Source organism: Stegostoma tigrinum, chromosome 16, assembly GCF_030684315.1.
Source record: "Stegostoma tigrinum isolate sSteTig4 chromosome 16, sSteTig4.hap1, whole genome shotgun sequence".
Lineage (NCBI taxonomy): Eukaryota > Metazoa > Chordata > Chondrichthyes > Orectolobiformes > Stegostomatidae > Stegostoma > Stegostoma tigrinum.
The window spans coordinates 38,641,501-38,668,823 of NC_081369.1; the positions used below are offsets into that span (position 1 = coordinate 38,641,501).

The 27,323-nt window shown below is 41.9% G+C and overlaps 1 protein-coding gene across 2 annotated transcripts in view; it reads right to left on the reverse strand.

Moving 5' to 3' along the window:
- The window catches only part of spire2 (spire-type actin nucleation factor 2), an 89,886-nt gene that overhangs the window by 51,327 nt on the left and 11,236 nt on the right, over positions 1–27,323 (reverse strand). For both annotated transcript variants that reach the window (XM_048547094.2, XM_048547093.2), the window contains exons 3-4: positions 22,500–22,543; positions 4,375–4,728 (exon numbers count right to left, since the gene is read on the reverse strand). In XM_048547094.2, the coding sequence (XP_048403051.1) occupies positions 4,375–4,728; positions 22,500–22,543 (398 nt within the window). The remainder of the gene's footprint in view (positions 1–4,374; positions 4,729–22,499; positions 22,544–27,323) is intronic.

Genomic DNA, 27,323 nt, shown 5'->3' on the forward strand with positions numbered 1-27,323 from the left:
GTCTTGAACAAAAAATCCAAGCAATCCAGAACCATTCCTGCTAATCCATATGACCAGGCAACTCCCATATAAATCTTGATCACTTTGACAAAACGCAAAGTCAAACCTGGTAAACTGACCAGGCCAATCACCGTACATGCAAATTCTATGATCAAACCAAACAGTGAGAACAACAATGCACAGGCAAAAAACATTACATCATGGTAAATGAACACAAAAGTTATAGTGACCTCCCTTTTTACACATACAACACAAGTCAGACCTCGATCATTCTATCGAACCTTAAGTACACATTCACAGCATCCCACTTCCTACAGACTGAGGGGGTGGCCCTGGGCACCCGCATGGGCCCAAGCTATGCCTGCCTCTTCGTAGGATACATGGAACAGGTCCTCTTCCGCTGCTACACTGGCACTATCCCCCACCTCTTCCTCCACTACATTGATGACTGCATCCGCCACATGTTCTCATGAGGAGCTTGAACAGTTCATCAACTTTACTAACACCTTTCACCCTAACCTCAAATTCACCTGGAACATCTCCAATACCTCTCTCCCCTTCCTGGACCTCTATGTCTCCATCTCTGGTGACCACCTGGAAACTGGCGTATATTTCACGACCAAAAACTCCCACAGCAACCAAACTATACCTCCTCTCACCAACCCGTCTGCAAGAATGTGATCCCCTACCCACAATTCCTCTGTCTCCTCCACATCTGCTCCCAAGATGGGGCGTTCCACTCCCGGACATCCCAGATGTCCTCTCATTTCAAGGACCTCAACTTTAGTGGTTGAAAATGCCCTCAATTGCATCTCTTGCGTTTCCGCACTTCTGCCCTCACACCCCCTCCCACAACAGAAACAAAGACAGGATCCCCCTTGTCCTCACATAGCACCCCACCAACCTCCACATCCAACATATCATTCTCTACCACTTCTGCCACCTACAATCTGATCCCACAACCAAAGAAATATTTCCCTCCCCACCCCTATCTGCCTATCATAGGGACTACTCTTTCCACGACTCCCTCACCTACTCCACACTCCCCACTAACCTCACCACTCCTGCACTTTTCCCTGCAACTGCAGGAAGTGCTACCCCTCTCCCCTCACTTCCATTCAAGGCCCAAAGCAAGCCTTCCATATTAGACAGGGGTTCACCTGCACATCTGTCACCTTGGTCTACTGCATCTGCTGCTCCTGATGTGGCCACCTCTATGTCGGTGAGAGCAAGCAGAGGCTCGGTGACCGTTCTGTAGAGTATCTGTGCTCTGTTCATGACAAACAATAACACCTTCTGATCGCCAACAATTTTAACTCTCTCTCCCACTCCCTGGGTGACATGTCCATCTCAGGCCTCATCCAGTGTCACAATGACACCACTTGCAAACTGGAGGAGCAGCACCTCATATTCCACCTTGGGAGCCTACAGCCCAATGGCGTAAACGTGCATTTTACCAGTTTCAAAATCTTCCCACCTCCGGCCTCATCCCATGTCCAAACCACCCTCTCATCCTGCCTCCTTGACCTGACATAACCTGCCCTTCTTCTCCCGCACCTATCCGCCCCTCCCACTTCACTGACCAATCCCCAACACTCCATCCTTGCACTCACCTATCATCATCCCATCTATCTTCCCCAGTCCCTCCCCTCCTCTCTCTATTTATTTCAGAGCTCCCTACACACTCCCCCATTTCTGAAGAGGAGTCCCCAACCAAAATGTCAACTTTCCTGCTCCTCTGATGCTGCCTGGCCTGCTGTGATCCTGCAGCTCCACACTGTGTTAACTCTTTCTTTCATTTACCAGTTTTACCCATTTTTCTTTGAAGCATTGACAAACGGTCATGATTTTCCAATCATGCTTTTTTCTGAGTACTCCAGTATGTGAACATTTTTTTAATGTACCATGTGACTTGATACAATATATGTGCTCTCAATTCAAGTCAAGCTATTTTTTAAACTATGATATTTTAAAAATAAAGCAGTTTGACAGCTGGAACCCTTTTTCAAAAAGATCACAATTGACAGCTTTTGTTTTGGTTCGCACATTTACGAATATTGTTGTTTAAACAGGGAGACTTTTCAAGTCCTTGAGATGTTTTTTGGGGTTTTGCTTGCTAAACCAAACAATGGAAGCGGACTGCCGATTACCACTCCCTGCTGAATTATCAACCCCATAACCTTAGTTCATTCCGACTAGCCTCAGTAATTCCTACAAGATGACCTCCAAAGCATGTGCTATGAAGCAGGGGGAAGGGATTAAAAACAGATATCTAAAACAACGCACAATTTTTTTCTGTTATCCATTTGAATTTTAAAATGAACCTCTGACAGTCAGGTTCCTTCTTTAAGTTGGCCCAGGTTTGCATGTCTACAAATCTCTGAAGGTGACAAGACAGAAGATGGTCAAGACAGAAGATCATCACGACAACATCGGGGATGCTTTCTTCCATTGGATGAGGTACTAAATACAAAAGCAGGAATGTAACGCCGGAACTATATGAGACAATGGTTGGGCCACAATTGGGAGTTTTGTGTACAGTTCTGGCCACCACAATACAGGAGAGATGTAACTGCTTTAGGCAGAGTACAGAAGACATTTACGCGAATGTTAGCAGGCTTGAAAACTGCATTTGCGAAGAAAGGTTGAATAGCCTATAGTTGTTTCCCTTAGAGCAGAGGAGACTCTGAATTAATTGTGCAGTGTAACATGATGAGGAGCTTGAATAGAATCAATTCGGTTTTACTCAGCAGAGCAGTCAATTATGGGGACACAGATTTGAGGTGACTTGGTCGAAGGACATGGGCATTTGGAATTCACTGCGCAGTTGATGGTCAGGGCAGGGTCCCTTGATTCACTTAAGAGGAACGTGGGTCTGCACCTGACATGCTGTAGGCTGCAGGGCCACAGACCAGGTGCTGAGAAGTGGGGACAGAATGGGTGGTTAGTTTATTTAGTCATTGCAGACACATTGGACTGAATGGCCTTTCTCTGTGCCATACCTTTTCAATTATTCTATATGAATGTCACCATCAGGAATCCTGATAACAACGTTACGAGAGTTCTGCAGACTACAGAAAAGGTTTGCAGTATAAAAGAGTATCAGAGATAATGGGAACTGCAGATGCTGGAGAATCCAAGACAACAAAATGTGAGGCTGGATGAACACAGCAGGCCAAGCAGCATCTCAGGAGCACAAAAGCTGACGTTTCGGGCCTAGACCCTTCATCAGAGAGGGGGATGGGGTGAGGGCTCTGGAATAAATAGGAAGAGAGGGGGAGGCGGACCGAAGATGGAGAGAAAAGAAGATAGGTGGAGAGAGTATAGGTGGGGAGGTAGGGAGGGGATAGGTCAGTCCAGGGAAGATGGACAGGTCAAGGAGGTGGGATGAGGTTAGTAGGTAGATGGGGGTGCGGCTTGGGGTGGGAGGAAGGGATGGGTGAGAGGAAGAACAGGTTAAGGAGGCGGAGACAGGTTGGACTGGTTTTGGGATGCAGTGGGTGGAGGGGAAGAGCTGGGCTGGTTGTGTGGTGCAGTGGGGGGAGGGGATGAACTGGGCTGGTTTAGGGATGCAGTTGGGGAAGGGGAGATTTTGAAACTGGTGAAGTCCACATTGATACCATTAGGCTGCAGGGTTCCCGGGCGGAATATGAGTTGCTGTTCCTGCAACCTTCGCCTCCTGCAGTGCCACAATGATGCCACCTGTTCTTCCTCTCACCCATCCCTTCCTCCCACCCCAAGCCGCACCCCCATCTACCTACTAACCTCATCCCACCTCCTTGACCTGTCCGTCTTCCCTGGACTGACCTATCCCCTCCCTACCTCCCCATCTATACTCTCTCCACCTATCTTCTTTACTTTCCATCTTCGGTCCGCCTCCCCCTCTCTCCCTATTTATTCCAGAACCCTCACCCCATCCCCTTCTCTGATGAAGGGTCTAGGCCCGAAAAGTCAGCTTTTGTGCTCCTGAGATGCTGCTTGGCCTGCTGTGTTCATCCAGCCTCACATTTTGTTGTGCAGTATAAAAGTACTACTGATGAGGTAATATTTAATACAAATAATGTAACTGCGAGGCATTTGTCTTTTCTTCACAATTTAACAAAGGAGGAAATCTTCCCAGATGATTGTGTCATAACAATGAAGCACAGTCCCAGCCAGTAACAGGTGAACAGGTTGGATGAAATGCATTATTTGAACACCAGGAAACCCATTTGACAGACTGAGTCAATATCAGCAAGAGCTCTCATCTGTAGAACCTGACAGCAAATATTTTATCATACTGGCAGTTTTGTTCCCATGTGAAATGGCTTGGCCTTCAAACTCAATAATTTACAAACTAGCATTCTCCAGTATTTAACAGAATTTTCGTCTTACCTCTTTAGCGTCTTTGATTTTCACCAGGAAAGTCCGTAACTCCAATGTTTCCACAAACAATGCCCTGCAGACTGCTTGAAAATGTGAATCTGCTTCATTACGATTCAATAAATGTGCTGCACACGCTTTCATTACTTGTTCAAAAGTCTTCACTGAACGTAGTGGTATATCACCCTCTTCCTCATCATCTTGCCCGCTGTACCCCTCGTCAGCTGTACCGTTACTACCTTCAGAGTCATTGTTTGCCATCTGGTCAATAAGCTGCTCCAACTGCTGACTCAACTCCCGCTCCTCATTCTCATCCAAGCCCCAATCTAATGCTCGGTAAATAGCAAATCCCAGGGATTGCACTATCTGGAAGAAGGAAGAAGAAATTCATCAAGTAAAAAGACATAGAATTAAATATTTCATTAACAGAACACTCACCACTATCGCCCTACCAAAAATATAACAAACAGATACAATGGCAGCATAAGAACAGCTAGTTTTAAAGATTGTGAATCTGTTGCTTGATTATCCTTGTGTGAAGTACCTGGAGTTGTGTGATAATTATAAGTTAATGTGTCAACGTAATCTGCTTTCCAAATTTCTCATAATCATCTGCAGCAATGTAGTTTATTTTATTATTTGTTCCAAGTGCATTTATTCTATTTTCTTCATTTAGCGCGCACTCATTTATTGTTCTGAAGTCATGACTACAGTTATGCCATTTCTCCAAATTTGTGTTATATGCACACTGATCTTCACAGTCATGGCCATTTCAGGGTTATAGATCCTCTTTTTAGTTCTTGAGTTACTGGGTCACTTGATATTTTATCACTTTAAAAGGCTAGCATGCAATATGTGCACAAAATCACCTGTTGTAAATAAACTGAACAAGAGAATTTACATTCAAATAATATTGTATCATTCTAGTTTAATAAACAATTTCAAACAGATCACCACTTTGAAATTCTACTTCCCTTTCAAATACAAAAGTGAACAAAATGAGGGAACACAGGAACCTTTTTCAATGGACTGGAAGCAATTTTCAAACATTTCTGGAAACTAATCTCCAAACTTCACACCAAGAAAGGATAACTACATTATGTATTAGCATAAAAGTGGGATGATCTTTGATACAAAGGCTAAAACATGTCAGCCTTTTCCACAAATGGATATACGTTCTTGATGCCTTGCTGCTCTCTCAGTCTGCTGGTTCTCTCTCTGTACTGCTGACTCAGTAGGGATGTGATGTGTCAAGGCCTGTCATCAGATGAATTCTTCACACAGCAACAACTCACATCTGCTTATTCTCCATCTCACAGGCCAGCACAGCTAAAGGCAGGAACTTACCATGTTGGGACCCTACATAACAAGATATTAATTCTACCTATTTGGCAGAAACCAAACAGGAGAACAAGCAACAATGAGGAAGTGGCCGCACAATGCTTGACCCACTCCTATTTGTTCTAATTTTATCTGCAGGACTGTGCAAGCAGATCAAATGGCAACGTAAAGCCTACAGGAGAGTGATGAATTGATGCAAATCAAGGTTTAGTCTATAGAATCTCAATGCCATTTTAACCCAAGCTTGCTTCAGTGAGGAAAATGCTCTGGATTCTGGCCAGGCTACAACAGGTTGACAGTGGTGTGAGGAAAGAGAAAGATCAGCAGATGTTAAAATCAGCAAATGTTATATTCCCCTTGATGGATCAGAAGGAGCAGGATGTCCCTGCAGATTCCCCTGGCTCCTTGATTTCTGCCATACCCTCTGAAACCTTTATTGTCATTACCTTTCTGGCAGAAAGGACAGTCTGATTTTCACCTATCAGTAGCCATTCTGGACATCCTGCTAACTCCCTGGTTTTTAAGAATGCCAAGGAAGTGGATCAAACATATTTAAATGAGACCCAGGTGTTAAAACATTCCTGATGTGAAATGCAAACCAGCGACTGTTGTATCAGTTTCATATCCACCAACAAAATTACCTAGGGTTAACTTTAATCCTGTGATATGCTGAAGCCTTCCACCAAACATGCACATTTTGCATTTCTGGTTTTCTACTTTTTATTAGGTTTTCTTTTCTTTTGTCCTAACTTCACACAGTTAATTATTTGTTAACTATTAAATTGTTAAGAAGTTTAAACTTATTTGGCTTCTTTGTCCCAACAGAGAGATCTTTCAAACAAATGTTCAGCTTGTACAACATAGCACAATGCCTCCCCACATAGAAACAACAATTTACACCACAAATTATAACATGGTACATACATGTAAATTCCCAATGTACAAACTGACTAAACCAACATCAACAATACCCAAATATTTTAACACGTCAGGTTGCATATTGCTTATACTGTAATTAAAAACATGTATGACTGATACTGTTAGAATAATTTACACATAAAAACAAGATTTTTTTTAACACGTGTGATTTATAAAAGGAAATTTAGAAAATTCAATGTTTTATTCTTCCTTTCTACATACTTTACATTAACATATCTGGCTTCTTTTTATTCTTCAAGACGTCAAGAAATTCACAACTCTTGCTTTATCATACTTGGGTGATAACATATTGGAGATGAAAGTGTTAAGTCTGAAAAAGACAATGGAACTACACTCGGAAAATACAAATGAGCCATATTTTAGTAGCTTGCTTTGAATAACATAGCACAGAGAAAGCAACAAGGATAACAACAACCAGGATTTTGAAAACTCTTCTCGTCTCTCTCAACGTCAAGCTCCTCCTTCCCCCACCCACCTTTCTGCAGTAAGCTCAATACCAGTATTTGTCTGTGTTTGTTGCTGCATTTATTATTTTTTCAGGAAATAAAATCACACTCTCTCACTTAAGAAAAGGAATGAGCTCTCCTTCATTTATGATCTAGTTAACAAATTTTTAATGAAGTGTGATAGCTATCTATTTATAAGGGAAAATCTAAAAGACATGTTGTGAATCACCAAGGGGGCGCTAGAAAAAAGGAGAGCTTATGATCACTCAAGAAAACAAAGTGAGAAGCTGGACAAACACAGCAGGCCAAGCAGCATCTTAGGAGCACAAAAGCTGACGTTTCGGGCCTAGACCCTTCGTCAGAGAGTTTCTCCAGCATCTGCAGTTCCCATTACCTCTTAGCTATGACCACTCAATCTGGTCAGGGCAACGTAATTTCACATAATTAGTTCCTAACTCTTTATGACTAATGTAATAACTATTGCACTTTCTTTAAAAAATAGAATGTTTTGTGTAAGTCTGACTGTTTCAATCTAATGCAATAAAGTTAAAAATGAGTAACAATTGACTTTATAAATAAATTGAACACCTCGAGAGTCCAAAAACACCATTTATGGTTTTGGTTAGATGGTAAATTGTTGTGTTTGCTCTTCTGAGCTAAAGCAGCACAGTACAATCAGTCTTTAGCCTGGCAATGCCTCCACTCTAGCTGTGCGTGGCAATTCTGTGGCATATGTTTCTCTCTCAACTTCTCCAAACACCAGTCTTCTACCAGTTTTTCAGCAGTCTTTTGTATTTTCTATTTTAAACTCTGCAGTATTTCTTGCCATTTATCATTGGTCTCCAGTACAGCATCCACTAATTCAGTGTGGTGTTAAAATGCATTAGTGTATTAATTTGTTACAGAATTTCATTGAATTATTACAGCAGGAGGAGGCCATTTGTCCCATCATGTGTCCATCAGCATTGTTGTTCTTTTCCTTTTCAAGTTTTGGCATGTGACATTAAAGTTCTGGTCTGAACTTCAGCATCTCCATCTTAGACTCATTCCATGCTAAATATCAGCTTTTAGTTTATCTTCCTTTTCTGTCTGCCCCATTAATTCCTGCTTAGCCTTCAGTATTTCCAGGTCAGTGACAATGCTTCTTCATTCTAACTTTTCATCATTTTATGAAACTGTGTTGACATTAACACAGTATACAGTTTAGATAGGAGAGAGCACTCCTTGACCTTGCTGACTCAGTCTGAAATAAAAGTGCACCTAGAGGTCAACAGGTATCATTTATGACATATTCATTAGCATAATAGGACCCAATCATTAAACTATTCTTCTACGGCGTGGAGTTTTGAAATTTTTCTTTAGCTGCCCAAGCTTTCCAAATTAGTTGTCTCATTTTCTGTCAAGAGTTTTTGCATTTCAATATCTGCCTTGAGAATTGCAATGTCTGCTATAAGCCATTTGTTTAACTTTCACCTTTTTCTCTCATCAAGCTGGAATTTATCCAATCTGCAGTCTCTCTGATCATGGTGATCAGTTTCTTACATCTAATTGCTTGGAGGGGTGGTCACTTTTCAAAGGGTATACCACCAGCAGTGACACCTTCTTAACCTTATGGTTTACTGAAGTCAGCTGTAGCTCTTGGCAACAGGAGGAAAGGACCATCTTTTTCCTGTGCTAAAGAACATACTTTTAGTTATTCCTAGCTATCAAATCTCAGATTCCTCATTTGCCATGATGTTATTTGGTTTCACAATATCTTTCTTTGGGTGACTTGTTCTTTTCAAACTTTCTCATGTATAGTCTGAATATCCTGTGATATTTTTCTTTTAGATACTTCGGAGTGAGCAGAACCCCAAATAAATACAGCTTTTAAACTTCCATCTGTTACCTTAAATTTAAATTTTTGGGTTGCATTTTGTTCAGAAATTGCCAACAGACTGACTTGGTTCCTGCCTCAGACTTTTGATAATGTGATTTTGATTAGAGTGTACGCTTTCAAAGATTATGTGAGGTGTTTCATATCCAACCTCACTCATTTCACAGTTCAAAAAAAAGTCTCCCTTTCCCATCGATAAAAGGATGAAGCTAATTTGCTTGCGTATTTAAGAAAGCTACCAAATATCAATTTGCATTTCTGATTAAACTTCTCAAATGCCTATAGACATCATCAGCTTCTCCATTCATTTCAGACAGTAGACATGCATTCTTTGTGGCCATTTCATTTTTGCACCATTCCCTCCTTCTGGCGCTAATTTGGGTTGACTTTTCTTAATGTAATTCAACATGAGACAAGATGTTTGAGTCTTACTCAGATTTCCGTGGACATCATTACATATTTTCTAGCTCACAGTTGTTCAAAATGGTCATTTTTTTTAAGACTCAAACTGCAGCTGTTGCTTCACCAGGTACATTTCTCGCTGTTCTCCATGTTGCTGGTGAATTGCTACATTGTTGCTCAGCAACTGAGCGGAGTGCAACAGGAAATGTATATCTCGGATTGGGAGGAGTGAGTGAAAAAGAGCTTGTTTCCCTCAAAGTATCTTGAAAATATTTGTTCAGATTTTCTTCCATACAATATAGTCAAGATCTGATGTAGTAGGAAACATGCAATGTATTGCTTTATGATAGTGCTGAGGACACAAACCTCACCTCAAAGTGACACATGTATGTATGCATAACATTGTTCTGTCAGGCTGCCTGCCTTTACCTGCACTATACTGAAAAGACTCAGAACATTAGTCAAATGGACAGTTTTCAGTGGGTGACCCGGGAGTTATGGTTTTAGCCTTGAGATGTGCAGTTAGAATATAGATGGTAAAATTCCCCAGGGCTTGCCTTACTTTGCTGCTGCAAATCATTTCACTGGAAACACAATTTATGTGTTTGAGCGGGTTTCATCCAAATCTTCTCCAATGTTACAGTGGTGGAGCTGAAAGAGCCCCAAAGGAAATTTTGCTCCTTCCTGAACTGGAACAGCGGCTAACCCAGCTTGTTTGGCATGAAGTTGAGGCTTACAGCTTCAGTGAACTGCAATGTATTAGAATTGTATATTTCCTAAATCCAAATCTTTCTTAATTGTCTGTGCTAAATTTGGAATAGTTAACTAGATCTATTTGATTCTGCCTTTAAAGAGGAAATGTAATAATTTGGGTGACAGCAGGAGTTCAAACATGCACCAACTAACAAAGCTGCAGGAATGATGTGATGAGATTACACTTGGACTGTGATATCTAAGGCAATTTTTAAACTCTTCACATGTCATTCTTCATAAAACAATGTCAGAGACATTAATTCAACAGAACATTAAATACAAGCTGATTGGTCCAGGCAATTTCACTCATTAAGGACTGCCTAAGTCCCATGACAGGACCTGAGTATTTAACTGATTCAAAGATAGTAGGAACTGCAAATGCTGGAGAATCTGAGATAACAAGTTGTCGAACTGGATGAACATAGCAGGCCAAGCAGCATCAGTGGAGTGGGAAGGCTGACATTTTGGGGTTAGACCCTTCTTCAGAAATGGGGAGGGGAAGGGAATTCTGAAATAAATAAGGAGAGAGGGGGAGGTGGATAGAAGATAGGTAGAGGAGAGGATAGGTGGAGAGGAGACACACGGTCAAAGAGACAGCGATGGAGCCAGTAAAGGTGAGTGTAGGTTGCGAGGTAGGAAGGAGATACGTCAGTCCAGGGCGGACGGACAGGTCAAGGGGGCGGGATGGGGGTGGGGCTTGAGGTGGGAGGGGGAAATAGGTGGGAGGAAGGACAGGTTAGGGAGGCGGGGACGAGCTGGGCTGGTTTTGGGATGCGAAGGGGAAGGGGAGAATTTGAAGCTTGTGAAGTCCACATTCCCAAGCGTAATATGAGTTGCTGTTCCTGCAACCTTCAGGTGGGATCGGTGTGGCACTGCAGGAGGTCCAGGATGGACATGTCGTTTGCGGAAAGGGAGGGGGAGTTGAAATGGTTCGCGACTGGGAGGTGCAGTTGTTTTGTGCAAACCGAGTGTAGGTGTTCCACAAGGCAGTCCCCAAGCCTCTGCTTGGTTTTGCCGATGTTACCACATTAGCAGATGTGCAGGTGAACATTTGCTTGATGTGGAAAGTCTTCTTGGGGTCTGGGATGGGGGTGAGGGGGGAGGTGTGGGGACAAGTGTAGCACTTCCTGAGGTTGCAGGGAAAAGTGCCGGGTGTGGTGGGGCTGGAAGGGAGTGTGAAGCGGACAAAGGAGTCATGCAGAGAGTGGTCCCTCCGGAAAGCAGATAAGGGTGTGGAGGGAAAATTGTTTTTGGTGGTGGGTCGGATTGCAGATGGAGGAAGTATCAGAGGATGATGTGTTGGATCTGGAGGTTGGTGAGGTGGTACATGAGGATGAGGGGGATTCTGTTTTTGTTTTTATTGCGGGACGAGGGTGTGAGGGAATGAGTTGCGGGAAATGCAGGAGATACGGTCGAGGGCATTCTCAACCACTGTGGGGGGGGGGGGAAGATGTGGTCCTTGAAAAACGAGGACATCAGAGAGGTACGGGAGTGGAATGCCCCATACTGGGAGCAGATGCGATGGAGGTGAAGGAATCGAGAATAGGGATGGCATTTTTGCAGGAAGGTGGGTGGGAGGAGGCGTATTCTAGGTAGCTGTGGGCACTGTCTCTGTGACTCCCTTGTCTGCTCCAAACTCCCCTCCAGCCCCACCATATCTGGCATTTTTCCCTGCAACCGCAGGAAGTGCTACACCTGCCCCTACACCTCCCCCCTCACCTCCATCCCAGGCCCTGAGAAGACTTTCCACATCAAGCAGATATTCACCTGCACATCTGCCAATGTGGTATACAGCATCCGCTGTTCTCATTGTGGCCTCCTCAACATCGGGGAAGCCAAGCGGAGGCTTGGGGACCGCTTTGCAGAACACCTCCGCTTGGTTCGCAATAAACAACTGCACCTCCCAGTCGCAAACCGTTTCAACTTGCCCTCCCATTCCGCAAACAATATGTCCATCCTGGGCCTCCTGCAGTGCCACAATGATGCCACCCGAAGGTTTCAGGAACAGCAACTCATATTCCACTTGGGAACCCTCAGCCCAATGGCATCAATGCGGACTTCACAAGCTTCAAAATCTCCCCTCCCCCTTCGCATCCCAAAACCAGCCCAGTCGTCCCTGCCTCCCTAACCTGCCTCTCCTCCCACCTATCCACCTCCTCCCACCTCACTCCCCACCCCACCTCCTTCCTACTAACCTCATCCCACCCTCTTGACCTGTCTGTCCTCCCTGGACTGACCTATCCCCTCCCCACCTCCCCACCTACACTCACCTTCACTGGCTCCATCCCCGCCTCTTTGACTGGTCTGTCTTTTCTCCACCTATCCTCTTCTCTATCCATCTTTCATCGACCTTTCCCTCTCTCCTTATTTATTTCAGAACGCCCTTCCCCTCCCCCATTTCTGAAGAAGGGTCTAGGCCCAAAACGTCAGCTTTCCTGCTCCTCTGATGCTGCTTGGCCTGCTGTGTTCATCCAGCTCTACGCCTTGTTATCTCGGATCCTCCAGCATCTGCAGTTCCTACTATCTCTGATAACCTAGCCTATTGAACAGGACTTTCTCTGGTCAGTCAACAAATCTCATGGCTAGCCCTATTTCAGTCCACTTTATCCAGGAAAGTCTACTTATTCAGTGAATGTTCAATAGGGCTCCCTTTTCCTTAGTGTTTTTACCCCTTTATTTCAATTTTCTATTGCTTGACCGAATTCATTTAATGTTGAAAACTAACTGTTCAAATGATAACAGGACCCAGCAAATGAAGTAAGTACAAATGAATGCAACATGTGATTTCAAAGAATTTTCTATAAATGCCACAATTTCCGAAAGACAACTGCAGGGTCCTTCCATTTGTGTTTAGTCTCAGTGTAGATTTTCTGTTCTAGATTTTCCTGCAAAATTTACAGGAGCTGTACTGCACTATTCATGAAAAGGAGATTAGCATATTGTTCATTTCTTCCTCAGTTCCTCACCACAGAATTGTGACGCAGTAAGATTGCACTTTTCACCTCCCTCAGTTATACTTCCTCCTATTCTTCCCAGACTTACCACATCATTTTGGGATTTTGTACTTCAAAGTTCTCCAAAATAAATAATAAATGTCTGTAATAAATAATACACACCTCCTCACACTACTTTGAGCTATTGATCACTGCCTTTAATATACGACTTGAACAGTTTAACGCAAGTCACTTGAGATTAAATTTCACATTGCATTTATATTATTTTCAACCTTGCATGTTTTATTTATTTCATTCACATTTCAACATTTCTAGCTAGGAAATACTGAAATGCAGCAAAATTTCATTGATACCAAGAGGAATGTTTGAATACTATGTACCTTGTTTATATAATGTAGCAATGCTGTATTGACAACATGCTGTAGCTTTTAGTAGGACCCAAGTCATCGATTCAGCTCTGTGTGGCTCCCTTACAAAGTGGAAAGTGCTATCTATATCCAAAGGCACCATTAGTTAGAGCTGCATAAAGCAGGATGGGTTGATTGCCACTTACTGAAAGGAAACCTTCAGTGGAAGTGCTGATGGGAGTGATATTTGATATGTTTTCTGTTTATCAATAGAGCTGAGTTTCAGTTCCTTTAGAAAACTGTACAGCTCAATAGCAAGTGTGTTAAAATCTCCAGTTCTTGCTGCATGGTCTTTTAAAAAGAACTCTAATGGCTGAAAAGCTCAGCAAAAACAGAACGACACAGAAAGGGACGGACGTTTTTTCTGAAGGTTTATGAATACAAAATTTGTTTTTTTTGTACAAAACCTTGTCAGGTATGTTACATTGGGTGGTTTTCACAGTCTTGATCATCTAATTCAATGAAAGGCATAATTCTGAAATCCAATTCATGCAAAAAATGTTAGTCAAGTGGGCTTTAATTTTTAAGCATTATTGAATCTCCTCTCTCCCCACCCCACCACCAAGATGGTAACTGAGCACTGCAGGTCTTCACCACCTGCAGTACAACTTCAATCATTTTAAAGGTACTTCAACAGCCCATGCACCCACTCCTTGGAGCTTTAAACATCTTAGACTGTTCTTAATATCAGAACAAAATAGATCTTCCCCACCTCCATGTTTGTAATTAATTCAATCAGGGCAAGAGTACTCTGCTCCTGGGCCAGCATTTATTGGCCATCCCCAACTGCCCTGAAAAAGGGTGGTAGTGAGCTTCCTTCCTGGACTGCTGCAGTCCATTTGCAGTAAGGACACCAACTAGGCAAGGGAGTTCCAGAATTTGAGTCAGCGATAGGCACGGAACAGCAGTACATTTCCACGTCAGGATGGTGACTGGCTTGAAGGTGGACTTGCAGGTGGAGGTAACTGCTGTCCTTGCCCATCCAGATGTTGGTGGTAATAGGTTTGGAAGGTGCTGAGAGTCTTGGAAGATTATAGAACATAGAACAGTACAGCACAGAACAGGCCCTTCAGCCAACAATGTTGTGCCGACCATTGATCCTCATGTATGCAACCTCAAATTTCTGTGACCATATGCATGTCTAGCAGTCTCTTAAATGACCCCAATGACCTTGCTTCCACAACTGCTGCTGGCAACGCATTCCATGCTCTCACAACTCTCTGTGTAAAGAACCCGCCTCTGACATCCCTTCTATACTTTCCTCCAACCAGCTTAAAACTATGACGCCTCGTGCTAGCCATTTCTGCCCTGGGAAATAGTCTCTGGCTATCAACTCTATCTATGCCTCTCATTATCTTGTATACCTCAATTAGGTCCCCTCTCCTCCTCCTTTTCTCCAATGAAAAGAGACCGAGCTCAGTCAACCTCTCTTCATAAGATAAGCCCTCCAGTCCAGGCAGCATCCTGGTAAACCTCCTCTGAACCCTCTCCAAAGCATCCACATCTTTCCTATTATAGGGCGACCAGAACTGGACGCAGTATTCCAAGTGCGGTCTAACCAAAGTTTTATAGAGCTGCAACAAGATCTCACGACTTTTAAACTCAATCCCCCTGTTAATGAAAGCCAAAACACCATATGCTTTCTTAACAACCCTGTCCACTTGGGTGGCCATTTTAAGGGATCTATGTATCTGCACACCAAGATCCCTCTGTTCCTCCACACTGCCAAGAATCCTATCCTTAATCCTGTACTCAGCTTTCAAATTCGACCTTCCAAAATGCATCACCTCGCATTTATCCATCTGCCACCTCTCAGCCCATCTCTGCATCCTGTCAACGTCCCGCTGCAGCCTACAACAGCCCTCTATTCTGTCAACGACACCTCCGACCTTTGTGTCGTCTGCAAACTTGCTGACCCATCCTTCAATCCCTCATCCAAGTCATTAATAAAAATTACAAACAGTAGAGGCCCAAGGACAGAGCCCTGTGGAACACCACTCACCACTGGCTTCCAGGCAGAATATTTTCCTTCTACTACCACTCGCTGTCTTCTGTTGGCCAGCCAATTCTGTATCCAGGCAGCTAAGTTCCCCTGTATCCCATTCCTCCTGACCTTCTGAATAAGCCTACCATGGGGAACCTTATCAAATGCCTTACTGAAGTCCATATGTAGTATTTATAGTTGGCTGCTGTTGAAGAATGAACTCCTCATGTGTCACACATGTAAATGGAGGGATGGTGTCACTGCAGCTTAACAATGATTGATTTGCAGTGTACCTACAGTCTGTCGATTTTATTGCAAATGGAGGTTTAAACTCAGATTGGTACATGCAATGTTATGTATTCATCCTGCACGACAGCTGCTGTCCAACATAGCGCAGCACTAATTATCATAAAACAAAAGCAGAAACAATGGTAATAGCCACAACCGCAGTCACCCTCTGCAAAAGAAAGGTGGCTGAGCATTTCAGTTTAACCAAAGAAACAATGAACTAATGACAGTATGATTCATACCGTTATTGAGGCACTTAGCACCACAGCATCGCTTCAGGGTTTGTACTTGGAGGTAATCTCACACCGATCAGTACGGCGAGTATGAGTTTTTAAATCATCTAGTGAAAGAGATATTTATCCTTTCTAGTTCGACAGACTATTTACAAAGGGTCGAGCGGGAGGTTGCCAGTCTGAGGTAAATAGATGACAGAGAAGCAAATCTAAATGACAAAGGTCAAAAAGTAACCTTTTTCTTTAAAATGAAGGAAGAAATTTGTTGATAAACTGTGGTACTCAGGGGATATTTTAAAAAATCAAAACTGAATTCTCACAAAGAAGACAGCAATTATTATCCCACCAGGGCTCAAATAGAAAATTATGTTTTTAAAAAGCTGGCAGATGTCTTGCACGAAAAAGATAGCAGCTAGTCACTTCAGCAAATGTCCTGATCCAAACAAAATTGTATAGAAAGGAACAGTCAAAGGGGAAGGGTTTGAGAAAAGAACAAAGGATAAATGAAATGGTCCAAGGATTCTAGAAACATCAACTAATCGAGAGTTGGGCATAGCATTTAAACGTAATTCTACGTGAACTATAATCAAGTTAATTTAAAGTAACTCACTCAGCACTTGGGTCTCTGAGTATATTTTACTGATCCAACACCTCTGATCATATCTACAGAGCTCACACATGACAGCCTATACTTGTTACATACAGAGATAATGGGAACTGCAGATGCTGGAGAATTCCAAGATAATAAAATGTGAGGCTGGATGAACACAGCAGGCCAAGCAGCATCTCAGGAGCTTTTGTGCTCCTGAGATGCTGCTTGGCCTGCTGTGTTCATCCAGCCTCACATTTTATTAACTTGTTACATACATCTCTGTTATCTTGCAAGGGATGAGAATGACAAAGTTGCCATGGAAAGCTCTACGCAGTTTGACCATGTCACACCACTAATTCCTCTGGAGAACCTGATATAGAAAAACATCATTGACTACAAATTCATCAGGCAGTGACCTGGAAAAGGAGATGGTGATGATGGTGGTGATGGGGTGGGGTCACTGTTGGATGGTTCACGGAGCAGGCTGGCAAAATCATTCAGCAGAAAGCCTCATTGTCAGATGTTAGAACAAGCACCAGGATGTAGCTTGGCTGGTAGTGAGACCCTTCCAGCACACCTGGAGTCTTGCCCCTTCTGTACATTACCCTCAAGGAGTTTGGGGAATAGATTATAGAACTGTAGAAAAGTTACAATACAGAAAGGGGCCATTCGGTCCATTGTATCTGTGCTGGCTGAATAAACCAGCCACCCACCGTAATCCCCGTTTCTAACAACTGGTCTGCGGCCTTGCAAGTTGCAGCATTTCAGGTGCAGACCCAGATTCCTTTTACTGAGCTGAGAGTTCCTGCTTTTGCCACCAAACATGGCAGCAGATTACAGACAGCTGCCAACTTCTGGGTGAAAAAAGAAGTCCCTTCTAATCTTTTTACCAATCATTTTGGCCCTGGTAATTGGCTTCTCCACTATCGGAAGCATGTCTTCCCCATCCACTACATACAAGCCCCTCATTATTCCATACACTTCAACTCAGTCACCCTTCAATCTCCCTTAAGTAAAACAATCATATTCTTTCCAATCTTTCTGCATAACTAAGGCCTAGCAACATTCCTGTAAATCTCCTCTGTACTCGCTCTGTCTTTACTAAAGTATGGTGATGAGAACTATACACAAAATTGCAGCTGGCTTATATGCTTTTAATTCATTGCATTTCTCAATGAAGGAAAATCCACCCCCAGCCTCATCCCCTGACCAACCCGCCCTCTCATCTCCACCTCCTTGACCTGACACAACCTGTCCGTCTTCTCTCCCATCTATCTGCCCCTGCCATCCCATTGACCAATCTCCAAAACTCCCTCAGAGATAGTAAGAACTGCCGATGCTGGAGTAAGAGATAACACAGTGTGGGGCTGGAGGAGCACAGCAGGCATGGAGCAGGAAAGTTGATGTTTCAGTTTGGATCCCTTCTTCAGAAATCATTTCTCCTGCTCCCATATGACTGCTTTACCATCTTAGCTATCCTTCTGCCACTAAAGGGACTTATGGATCTGCACTCCAAGGTCTCTCACTTCCTACATCATTGTCCAACTCCTTTAGGCATGTGTCACAGTAAAACATATCTGGAAACAGATGCAGTGGTTTTTGTCAAAGCTTATTGTCAAATAAGCACCTGTGACTGAATCTGTCTCTGCAGGCTGCTCCCACGGATGTACACCAAAATAAACATCAATTATGGCTGGAAGGTCATCAACTCAGTAAAAAATGCGCTTTGGTCTGCATGAAACCCATTGGCCTTCCAGTGACAACAGCGTGTTGCAGACTGGCACATTCCATTGGCCAAGGTCACATGTTGAGGGTTGCACTAAAACCTGGGCAGACACCACATAAGTGCACTAGGGATTAAACCATAATACACAAAGGGATTGAACTGGCATGGAATAAATACGATAGATATTGAATGTAAAACATATTAATTAACAAACTGCACTGGAAGAATTGAGTTGTTTTGCACTGCATGTAATATCACGCAATGCACTTCCGTAAATTTTGTGAGTAAACTTCTGGGGGGAAATAATCCCAGTCAGTTGAGCAGCTTAATGTATCAGGGTTAAGCAATCTCATCCACAACATGCATTCACACCCAAGGATGTTGACTGAAGTGAGGAAAGTTTCATAATTTATTACGCTGCCTTTGTGTGGTACTGTAGATGTGGCAATGAATAGTTATGGGGCTAACTGCACAATCAAAGCAAAAAATTGCAGTTTTCTATCCTGTAACAAATAATGCATTTAATTTAACAAATACTGTTGTACAAGTTCCAATAGTGTTTTGTCATGAGCAGGGAGCTTCTTTAAGTTCCAACACTTTAAATATTAACTCTTTGCTGCGTAACGTGGAATGAAATAGAATGTTTTGAAACAGCAAGTGCTTCAGCAAACAGTGTAAAAAAATCAAATCAAAGTGCCAATGGGCAACGGCCACAGATATCTTTTATGGTGCAACGTCATTCCAGTTTATTATAGCAAGCTACGGTATGAGAGCACTTAACCAATTATCATGGAAGAAAAATTACTCAAAACCATTACTTTGCCATCATGACTGGATAACGGCTTAGATTACAAGAATTCCGATATTACTGAAACGTTAACCAATGACTATGTGGAGACAAATTGTTACTTTGGAATAACCTTGAATTATATTTCACTCCTATATAAATGCTTTTAGCACATGATAAACTGATAGTTGACTTGGCATCTTACCTAAAGATTACATGCAGAGTATTTACAACATTGAAATAGGTAATAGGAATTGAAATGACACAATCAGTTTACTTCAGACATTAATAGACTACCTTATCTGAATGGGAACTTTAATTGCTTTGCACAATACAAAAATGTAATTGTGCAGCATTAAATCCCAGGATAATGCAACATTAAACCTGTGGCCTGTCCTCCATTCAGAACCCAACAGTTTGGCACAGTTCTTACCATCAAATTTAGGAAGCAAAACAGGAATGTTGTTAACAAATTTTGTGAGCTGTCTGCTTACTATTCATAACTGACCTCTTTTTAACCCTCTGTACTAATTCATAACTGTCAGACCATAAAACATAAGAACAGGAGCAGGCCATTTGGACCATTGAAACCTGGTCTGCCGGTCATTATCACTTATGGCTGATCTGACATTCCTCATGTCCACTCTCCTGCCTTTTCCCTGCAACCCTTGATACCCCTACTGATCAAGAAATTACCTATCGCAGCCTTAAATATACACAAGGAAAATTCCCCCCAATTCTCTGTTGAAAGGAATACCAAAGACAACAAGCCTCCGAGAGAAGAAATTCCTCCTCATCTCAGTCTTAAATTGGTGCTCCTTCCTTCTGACACTCTGGTCCTTTGGTCCTAGACTCTCCCATGAAGTGAAACATCCTCTTAGCATTTACCCTGTCAAGTCCCTTAAGAATCCTAGATGTTCAATGAGATCACCTCCCATTCTTCTAAACTCCAGTGAGTACAGTCCCTAACTGTTTAGTCTTTCCTAATAAGACAATCCCTCCATACAAGGGTTCGCCTTGGTAAACTTTCTCTGAACTGCCTCCATATCTTTCCTAAATAAGAGGATCAAAACTGCGCACAGCACTACAGATGTAGTCTCAACAGCAGACCGTACAGTTACAATAAGATTTCCCTACTCTCATATTTCAACTGTTTTGAAATAAGGGCCAATATTCCTGATTTCCCTCTGCACTGTGTGCTAGCTTTCTGTGTTTTGTACTGAAGTACCCCCAAGTCCTTTCATGTTGCAGCTTCCTGCACTGTTCTCCATTTAAACAATATTCTGTTCTTTTATTCTCCCTTCGAAAATGAACAACTTTGCACTTTCCCACACCTTCTCCATTTGCCAACTTTTTACCTACTTACTTCAGTTATCAATATTTCTCTGTAAACTGTTTGTATTCCTCTCACAACCTGCCTTTCCACCTTTTATTCACTCTCTACAAAGCTCCATGTCTTGAGTGGTCCTGAATTTTAGCTGTTATTTTTAATATTTACCAGCTGTTTCACTCATTTGTTTGTCAATTTTATATACTCTTGGTGAATTTTAATGCTACATAGGTACAAAGACTAACAAGTTTCACAATTAGGCAACAGTTAAACAGGGGAGGGAAGGGTTTGGCTGCGGTTATTGAAGATTCACAGCTGCGCTTTCGGATTTTGTACCCTTCATGTTTGTTTTACACTTCGAGTCTATGATCCTTCAGCCTTGGAGAGTTTGCAAGTTAGCTCCGAGATCTTTCCAAAGAATGTTAAGAATTATTTCCATATTCCATAGTTCCCTTTCAGTTTCATGTGGAGTGGTGAATATTTATGCAAATGATTTGAACCACGGAAACTGAGATCCAGTAACACATTATCAGTCTGGCAAGACTATTTCAGTTCTCAACCATTTAAAAAGACTGAATGCTTTATATGCTTTAAATTTTTCTGACATTATTAAACACTTCAAAGCCAAAGAAATATTTCTTTGGAATGTTGGTAAACGTGGCAGTGAATTTGTATACTGCCAGGTCACACAAACAGCAACTGGATAAATGGCCAGGGGGTTTGCTCTTAACAGTTTGATTGAGGAGTGAACATTGTCCAGGACAGCAGAACTCTCCTGTTTTTGCTTGAATGGGATCTTATACGGAAAAATCAAGAGAGTTTTCCACTTAGTATCTCTGACAATTAAGCATTTCCTCTCAACTTAGATGGCGGGTGGAAATTTCTGGCTAAAACACATTTCTTCCCGGTTCAGAAGCAAAAGCATTACCATTGAAGCAAGGCTTACAGCAACTGAACTGACATACCAAAAGAAAAAATTCATGCCAATCTGATCCATATAGACATGTAGGTGTCAGGTTTTGATATGATGACCTCAGCCATTTTGGGTAATGGAGATGTCAGGATTCACTTTTCAGGCACTTATACTGGAAATGCAATGGTCTAGATATCAAAATTGGGCTGCCTCATGACATCTTCATCCACATAAATGAATATTGTATCCAAATTCACTCTTCAGATTCAGACACGAACATTTGCCCTTTGCATGGAAAAACACCGAGCAACCTTGGAACTAAGTTCATGAAATTACTGAGTTTAGGTGAGTAATATGGTAAAGCAAAGAACAAAATAGATACTCACATGAGATTTCCCAATCCCCTGAAGGTTCTAATGACATTAGAGACATTTAAGATAATAAAGTGTGAAGCTGGATGAACACAGCAAGCCAAGCAGCATCTCAGGAGCACAAAAGCTGGTGTTTCGGGCCTAGACCCAAGACATTTAGACCACTTGATAAAACAAATCTAATAAGTATGACTTAAACTGCTCATCAATCATGCAACAATTATCAAACTATATTGGTCAATTCAGACTGCAATCTATTCTAAATTAGCATTTCTCAAACTTCTGTTTTTGAACTATTTGGGTATGATAAACAACTCCATACATCACCTACTGGTCTTCCCCTGCAAGCTATCACTTGCCATTACAAAAACTGATCAATATTAAAGAAAATAAGTGTGTTTTGATGAGACAAGTTTGATTCTGAGCTGAAGAGTAACATTCTCATGTTAGGGTTCAAGTTCAGCCAGTTTGTCTTCTTTGTTTTCGACGCTAAAAATTAAAGTGCACAAATTGTATGTCATTAGAAATGGCAGCAGTTGCTTCAAACTGTGTCCAGAATATTTGAACTGTGTACAGACACACAAATCTGTCCAATATTTCTTCCCAATTGAATTAGGTAATCTCACAGATTACCAGCTTCAACAAATCATATTTTGGACCAGTTTGCAGATCATCTGGAGAACACTCATGAATTGGATCAGATTTCTGTTCTAAATGATTGATCCATTACAATGGCTATTTATCAAATGAACAAAGGACAATATGAATTATTTGGAGTATTTAAAAGACACATACCTGTCCTTCTGTGCATAGTCGAGGGGAGACATTTGCCTTTGAACCTAGAATGAGAAAATAAATAAGTTGCCAAGACTGACAATTCTTGAGTATGGATTGAAGCATGATAAGTTAAATGAATTAATACTTTAATGTTTTTATTAACCTTCTTTCAATTACAATACTATCTTTGCTAGATGTATAACTTTGGTTACGCAGACAAGTGGTTCATTTAACATAAGGTACATAATCTTTTCGAAAGGATAATAATCATATTCTCCCCAGCTCATTGTTTTCTCACTCCTGAAATCTCTTAATGGGTATAAGATTCCCTGCCCTGATATTTGTCTGCTCAAGCAGGAACATCTGAGGTATATCTTAGTGGGTAATAATCCAAAATAAGTGGAAGATCCAAAATATGCCAATTGTCAATTTAGGATCCAAGATAAATATAAAATGCAACAGGCTACAAATCTGTTGGAAATTAGCATTAAAAGGAGAAGATATACAATGGTTATACACTGGTATATTACAATGATATACAGTGGCAATGATTAGGAGTGAATGACTGAGTCAGCCATGACATCAACACTGAAATATATCTGCTTTTCATTTACCTGCACTCACAAGGTTACACTTGGGACATTGTCAAAATGAATAGTTACTTCAAAGGCATAAACCTAGTGGAATGTTTCAAGGTTCTCTATTTGGCTATTTAAACAAAACTCAATTAAAATGAACAGATGTAGGCCCAGATTTTTGCCACGACAAAGAGCATCCACATTGATGAAAATGCCAGAAGTCACAGGGAATGCAGGTTACATCCCCAATCCTCGAATTTTTCTAATTTTTTGGAAAATTTTTCAGAAAATGCTAGTCACATACAGTTACTTCATGACATTCCATTTTCTGAACTCTTGATCACCCTCGCAATTCTCTCTCAATATTTGGCTATCGTTTGCTGTTGATATTGCTAACGGCATTCTTCTTCCAGGCTGTAACCACCCCCTCATTGTATTTTCCCTATCTGTATCTGTTTCATCACTAGTTGGGCATTCATGGCCAGGCCAGCATTATGGTCCATCCCTAAATCCCCTGAAGAATGTGGTGGCGCCCGTGTTCTTGAATAGCTGGAGTTCCTGGGACGAAGAACCACCGAGCCGGTAGGGCAGGAGTTCCAGGATTTTGATACTGCAATAGTGAATCAATCAGGACACAGGCCAATTCAAGATGGTACACTCTGGAGTAGAACTTGCAGGTGGTGTTGTTCCAGGGTCCTTCAAGGGGGTGGAGGTCATGGATTTGAAAGTTATTGTCAGAGCAGCTTTGATGAATTACTGCAGTACATTCTGGAGATGGTACACACTGTTGCCCTGTGTTTCACAGGGAGAGATATTAAAGGTAGTGGATGGAATATTAATCAAATGGGCTGAACCATCTTGGTGGGTGTCAAGCTTCTGAAGTGCAGCTGAAGCTGCAGCAGAGATCCAAGCAAGTCGATTGTATTCTATCCCACCGCAGATGGTGGACAGGCACTGAGACGATGGATGAGTTACTCAACATAGAGTTGCTAATCAGGCATCACTGCCCAGGTCAGATTTTATTTCCCATCCTGACTCGCCCTTGAAAAGGTCATGGTGAGCTGTCTTTCTGAACTATTGCAGTCTATGTGGTGTAGGTAGACTCAAATTTGCCATTAGGGAGGGTGTTCCAGGATTTTGACCGAAGGAATGGTGATAAATTTCAAAGTGAGGACGGTGAGTGGTTTGCAGGGGAATTTGCAGATGGCATTCCCATCTATTGGCTGCCCTTGATCTTCTACATGAGAGTGGTTTCGGTTCAGAAAGTGCTGTGAATTTCTGGAGTTCATTTTGAAGAAGGTACGCACTGCTCCTATTCAGCATAAATGGTGGAGGGTGTAAATGTTTGGAATGTAGTACCTAGGGCAGGATGCTTTGACCTTGATGATGTCAAGATTTTTGATCGCTGTTCGCAAGTCAGACATTGGAGTGTCAGGGAGGAGTTACTTGCTGCAGAATTCTTAGATTCTGACCTGGTCTTGTAGCCATTGTACTTATATGGTGAGTCCAATTTGAGTTTCTAGTCAGTGGTTTTCCCCAGGATGTTGATAGTCTGGGATTTAATGATAATAATCCCATTGAATGTCAAGGGATGATGCCTAGATTCTCTCTTTTTGGAGACGGTCATTGCTTGGCTTTGCTGTAGAGGGAATGTTATCATGCATCAGACCAAACTTGGACATTGCCCAGGTCTTACCTCATTTGGTCAAGGAATGTCTCTGTATCTGAGGCTTCTTGAATAGTGCTGAACATTATGCATTCATCAGAAAACATCCCCACTCTCTGATGAGTGGTAAGTAACAGTAGACCAGTGCCAACCAATGGCCTTTTGATGGATGAAAAGTCATTGATGAAGCAGCTGAAGGTGGAGGAACAGCTTGAGAAACTCAGGCAGTGATGACCTGGAGTTAAGATGACTGACCGCCAACAATCATGACCATCTTTCATTGTGCAAGAAAAGATTCCAACTATTGGAGTATGTGACCCCAGTTTTTCTGGGGCTTCTCAGTGTCAAACTCAGTCAAATTAAGCCTTGTTGTCAGAGGCAGTCACTGTTACCTCACTGCACATCTTCTGTCCATGTTTGGACAAGGGTCTAGTGATCTCAGGAACTGAATGTTCTTGATGGAACCCTCTGCATCAGTGAGTGGGTTATTACTGAGAAAGTGTTGCTTTATTGCACTCTCAATGACTTCTTCCAACACTTGTCAATGACTGCAATGGCCAAATGTCAAGGAACTTGCAAAGCTGTCAATCAGCTGGTCATAAACAAAATGGGGATCCAAATATAAAATAGTTCTAGGATTTCAGATATCCTCTTGACATAAGCCATTCTAGGATTTGTACTGTATGGCTAGTTTCCCAAACTATCATTTTCACTATGGGGTGCCTATTGAATGGGTGTTTTGATGGGCAAATCTGACTACTTATAGAAAGGAAATGTTTGTTCACACAGGGAAATTAAGCACATAGGTGAAATATTTGTTTACCCAAGGAGTTGAACGCCAATCTGAAATGTATGTTTACCGAAGAGATTAGTTGATGGAATTTCAAAGTGTTACCTGTTATTTAGATAAACAAGTGTGCTTTTTTCAACAGTGACATAATCAATAAGCACTGTAAATATGCCTTCTGAGGTAGGTCTGTGGTGGATGCCAGATGAATTGGCATGGAAAGGGAACACAAAATGTTGGGGTTTGTGGGGGGCATGTCACATTTTGAAGGGGGTTAAAACCAGTCATGGGATTAGAGCCGTACTGTCATAAAGATCTACAGCAAAGTAAATAGCCCTTTGGTCCATCATATCCATGCCTGTCAAAAACACCCACCTTCCTATTTGGGCATAGATAAAACAAGCAGCTAAGGGGCTGGAAAGATGGGTAGGGTGGCATAGAGGTTATGAGGGGCTATACAAACTGAAGAATGTGAGAGCAGGAGAGATGTCTGGATCTTTAATTTTATACTTTCAACTTTTAAATTTCTAGCACACTGCTGGAGTTTCCATTAGTCTGCTCTGCTCTTCCCACGCTAAAGATTAAAGGGTTTATTGTGGAATACCCTATTATTACACTAACCCAACTTTCAATGTTGCACATGCCATCAAAACTGAAAAAGGGAAGTGCAGGCAGCTATTTTTAAAAGCTGGTTTATCACAGCCAGGATTTCTCCCACATCTATGTACTCAACCCAGAATGAAAATTGGAGTCACAGGCTTCAACTTAAATGTGTTTATCAATGTGACTACTGAATTACAAATAACATTGAAGTTTTAGCATCTTATAGTATGAACAGAGTATGTGGAGGAACATGGGATGTGATTTACCCTCAACTTCCTACTCTATGTAAAATGTATGATTTTGTTTCTTATAATCTCATCATTCTAATTGCAGAATACAAATTATGTTCCAGAATTCCAATTTTTAAATACAGAAATGCCAAAGGTAAGGAAGGTAAAAGGGCTTATTCCAAAATAACCTATTAATTCTACTGGAGATAGCAAGAACTGCAGATGCTGGAGTCAGAGTTAATACAGAGTGGAGCTGGAGGAGCACAGCAGGTCAGGCAGCTTCAGAGGAACAGGAAAGTCAACATTTCAGGTTTAGGTTTCAGGTAAGTTCAGGTTTTCAGGTAAACTCAAAACGTTGACTTTCCTATTCCTCTGACGCTTCCTGACCTACTATGTTCCTTCAGCTCCACGCTATATTGACTTTTAATCCAATTAACTATTAACATCTGTGGAGGGCAAGTTGTTGGAGGGAATCCTGAGGACAGGATATACATGTGTTTGGAAAGGATAGGACTGATTTGGAATGGTCAACATGGTTTTGTGCGTGGAAAATCGTGCCTCACTAACTTGATTGAGTTATGTGAAGAAGTAACAAAGAGGACTGATGAGGGCAGCGGGCTGGATGTAATCAATATGGGCTTTAATGAGGCATTCAACAAGGTTCCTTGTGGTAGGCTGGTTAGTAAGATTAGATCACACAGAATACAGGGAGAACTAGCCATTTGGATACTAAACTGGCTCAAAGGTAGGAGACAGAGGATGATAGAGGAGGGTTACTTTTCAGACAAGGACCTGCGAGCAGCAGTGTGCCACGAGTCCACTGCTTTTCTAAATTTATATTTTATTTATATAATTAATTAATTTAATTAATTAAATTATATTAATTTATATAAATGATTTGGACGGGAACATAGGAGGCGTGGTTAATAAGTCTGCAGATAACACCAAAATTGGAGGTGTAGTGGACACCTAAGAAGG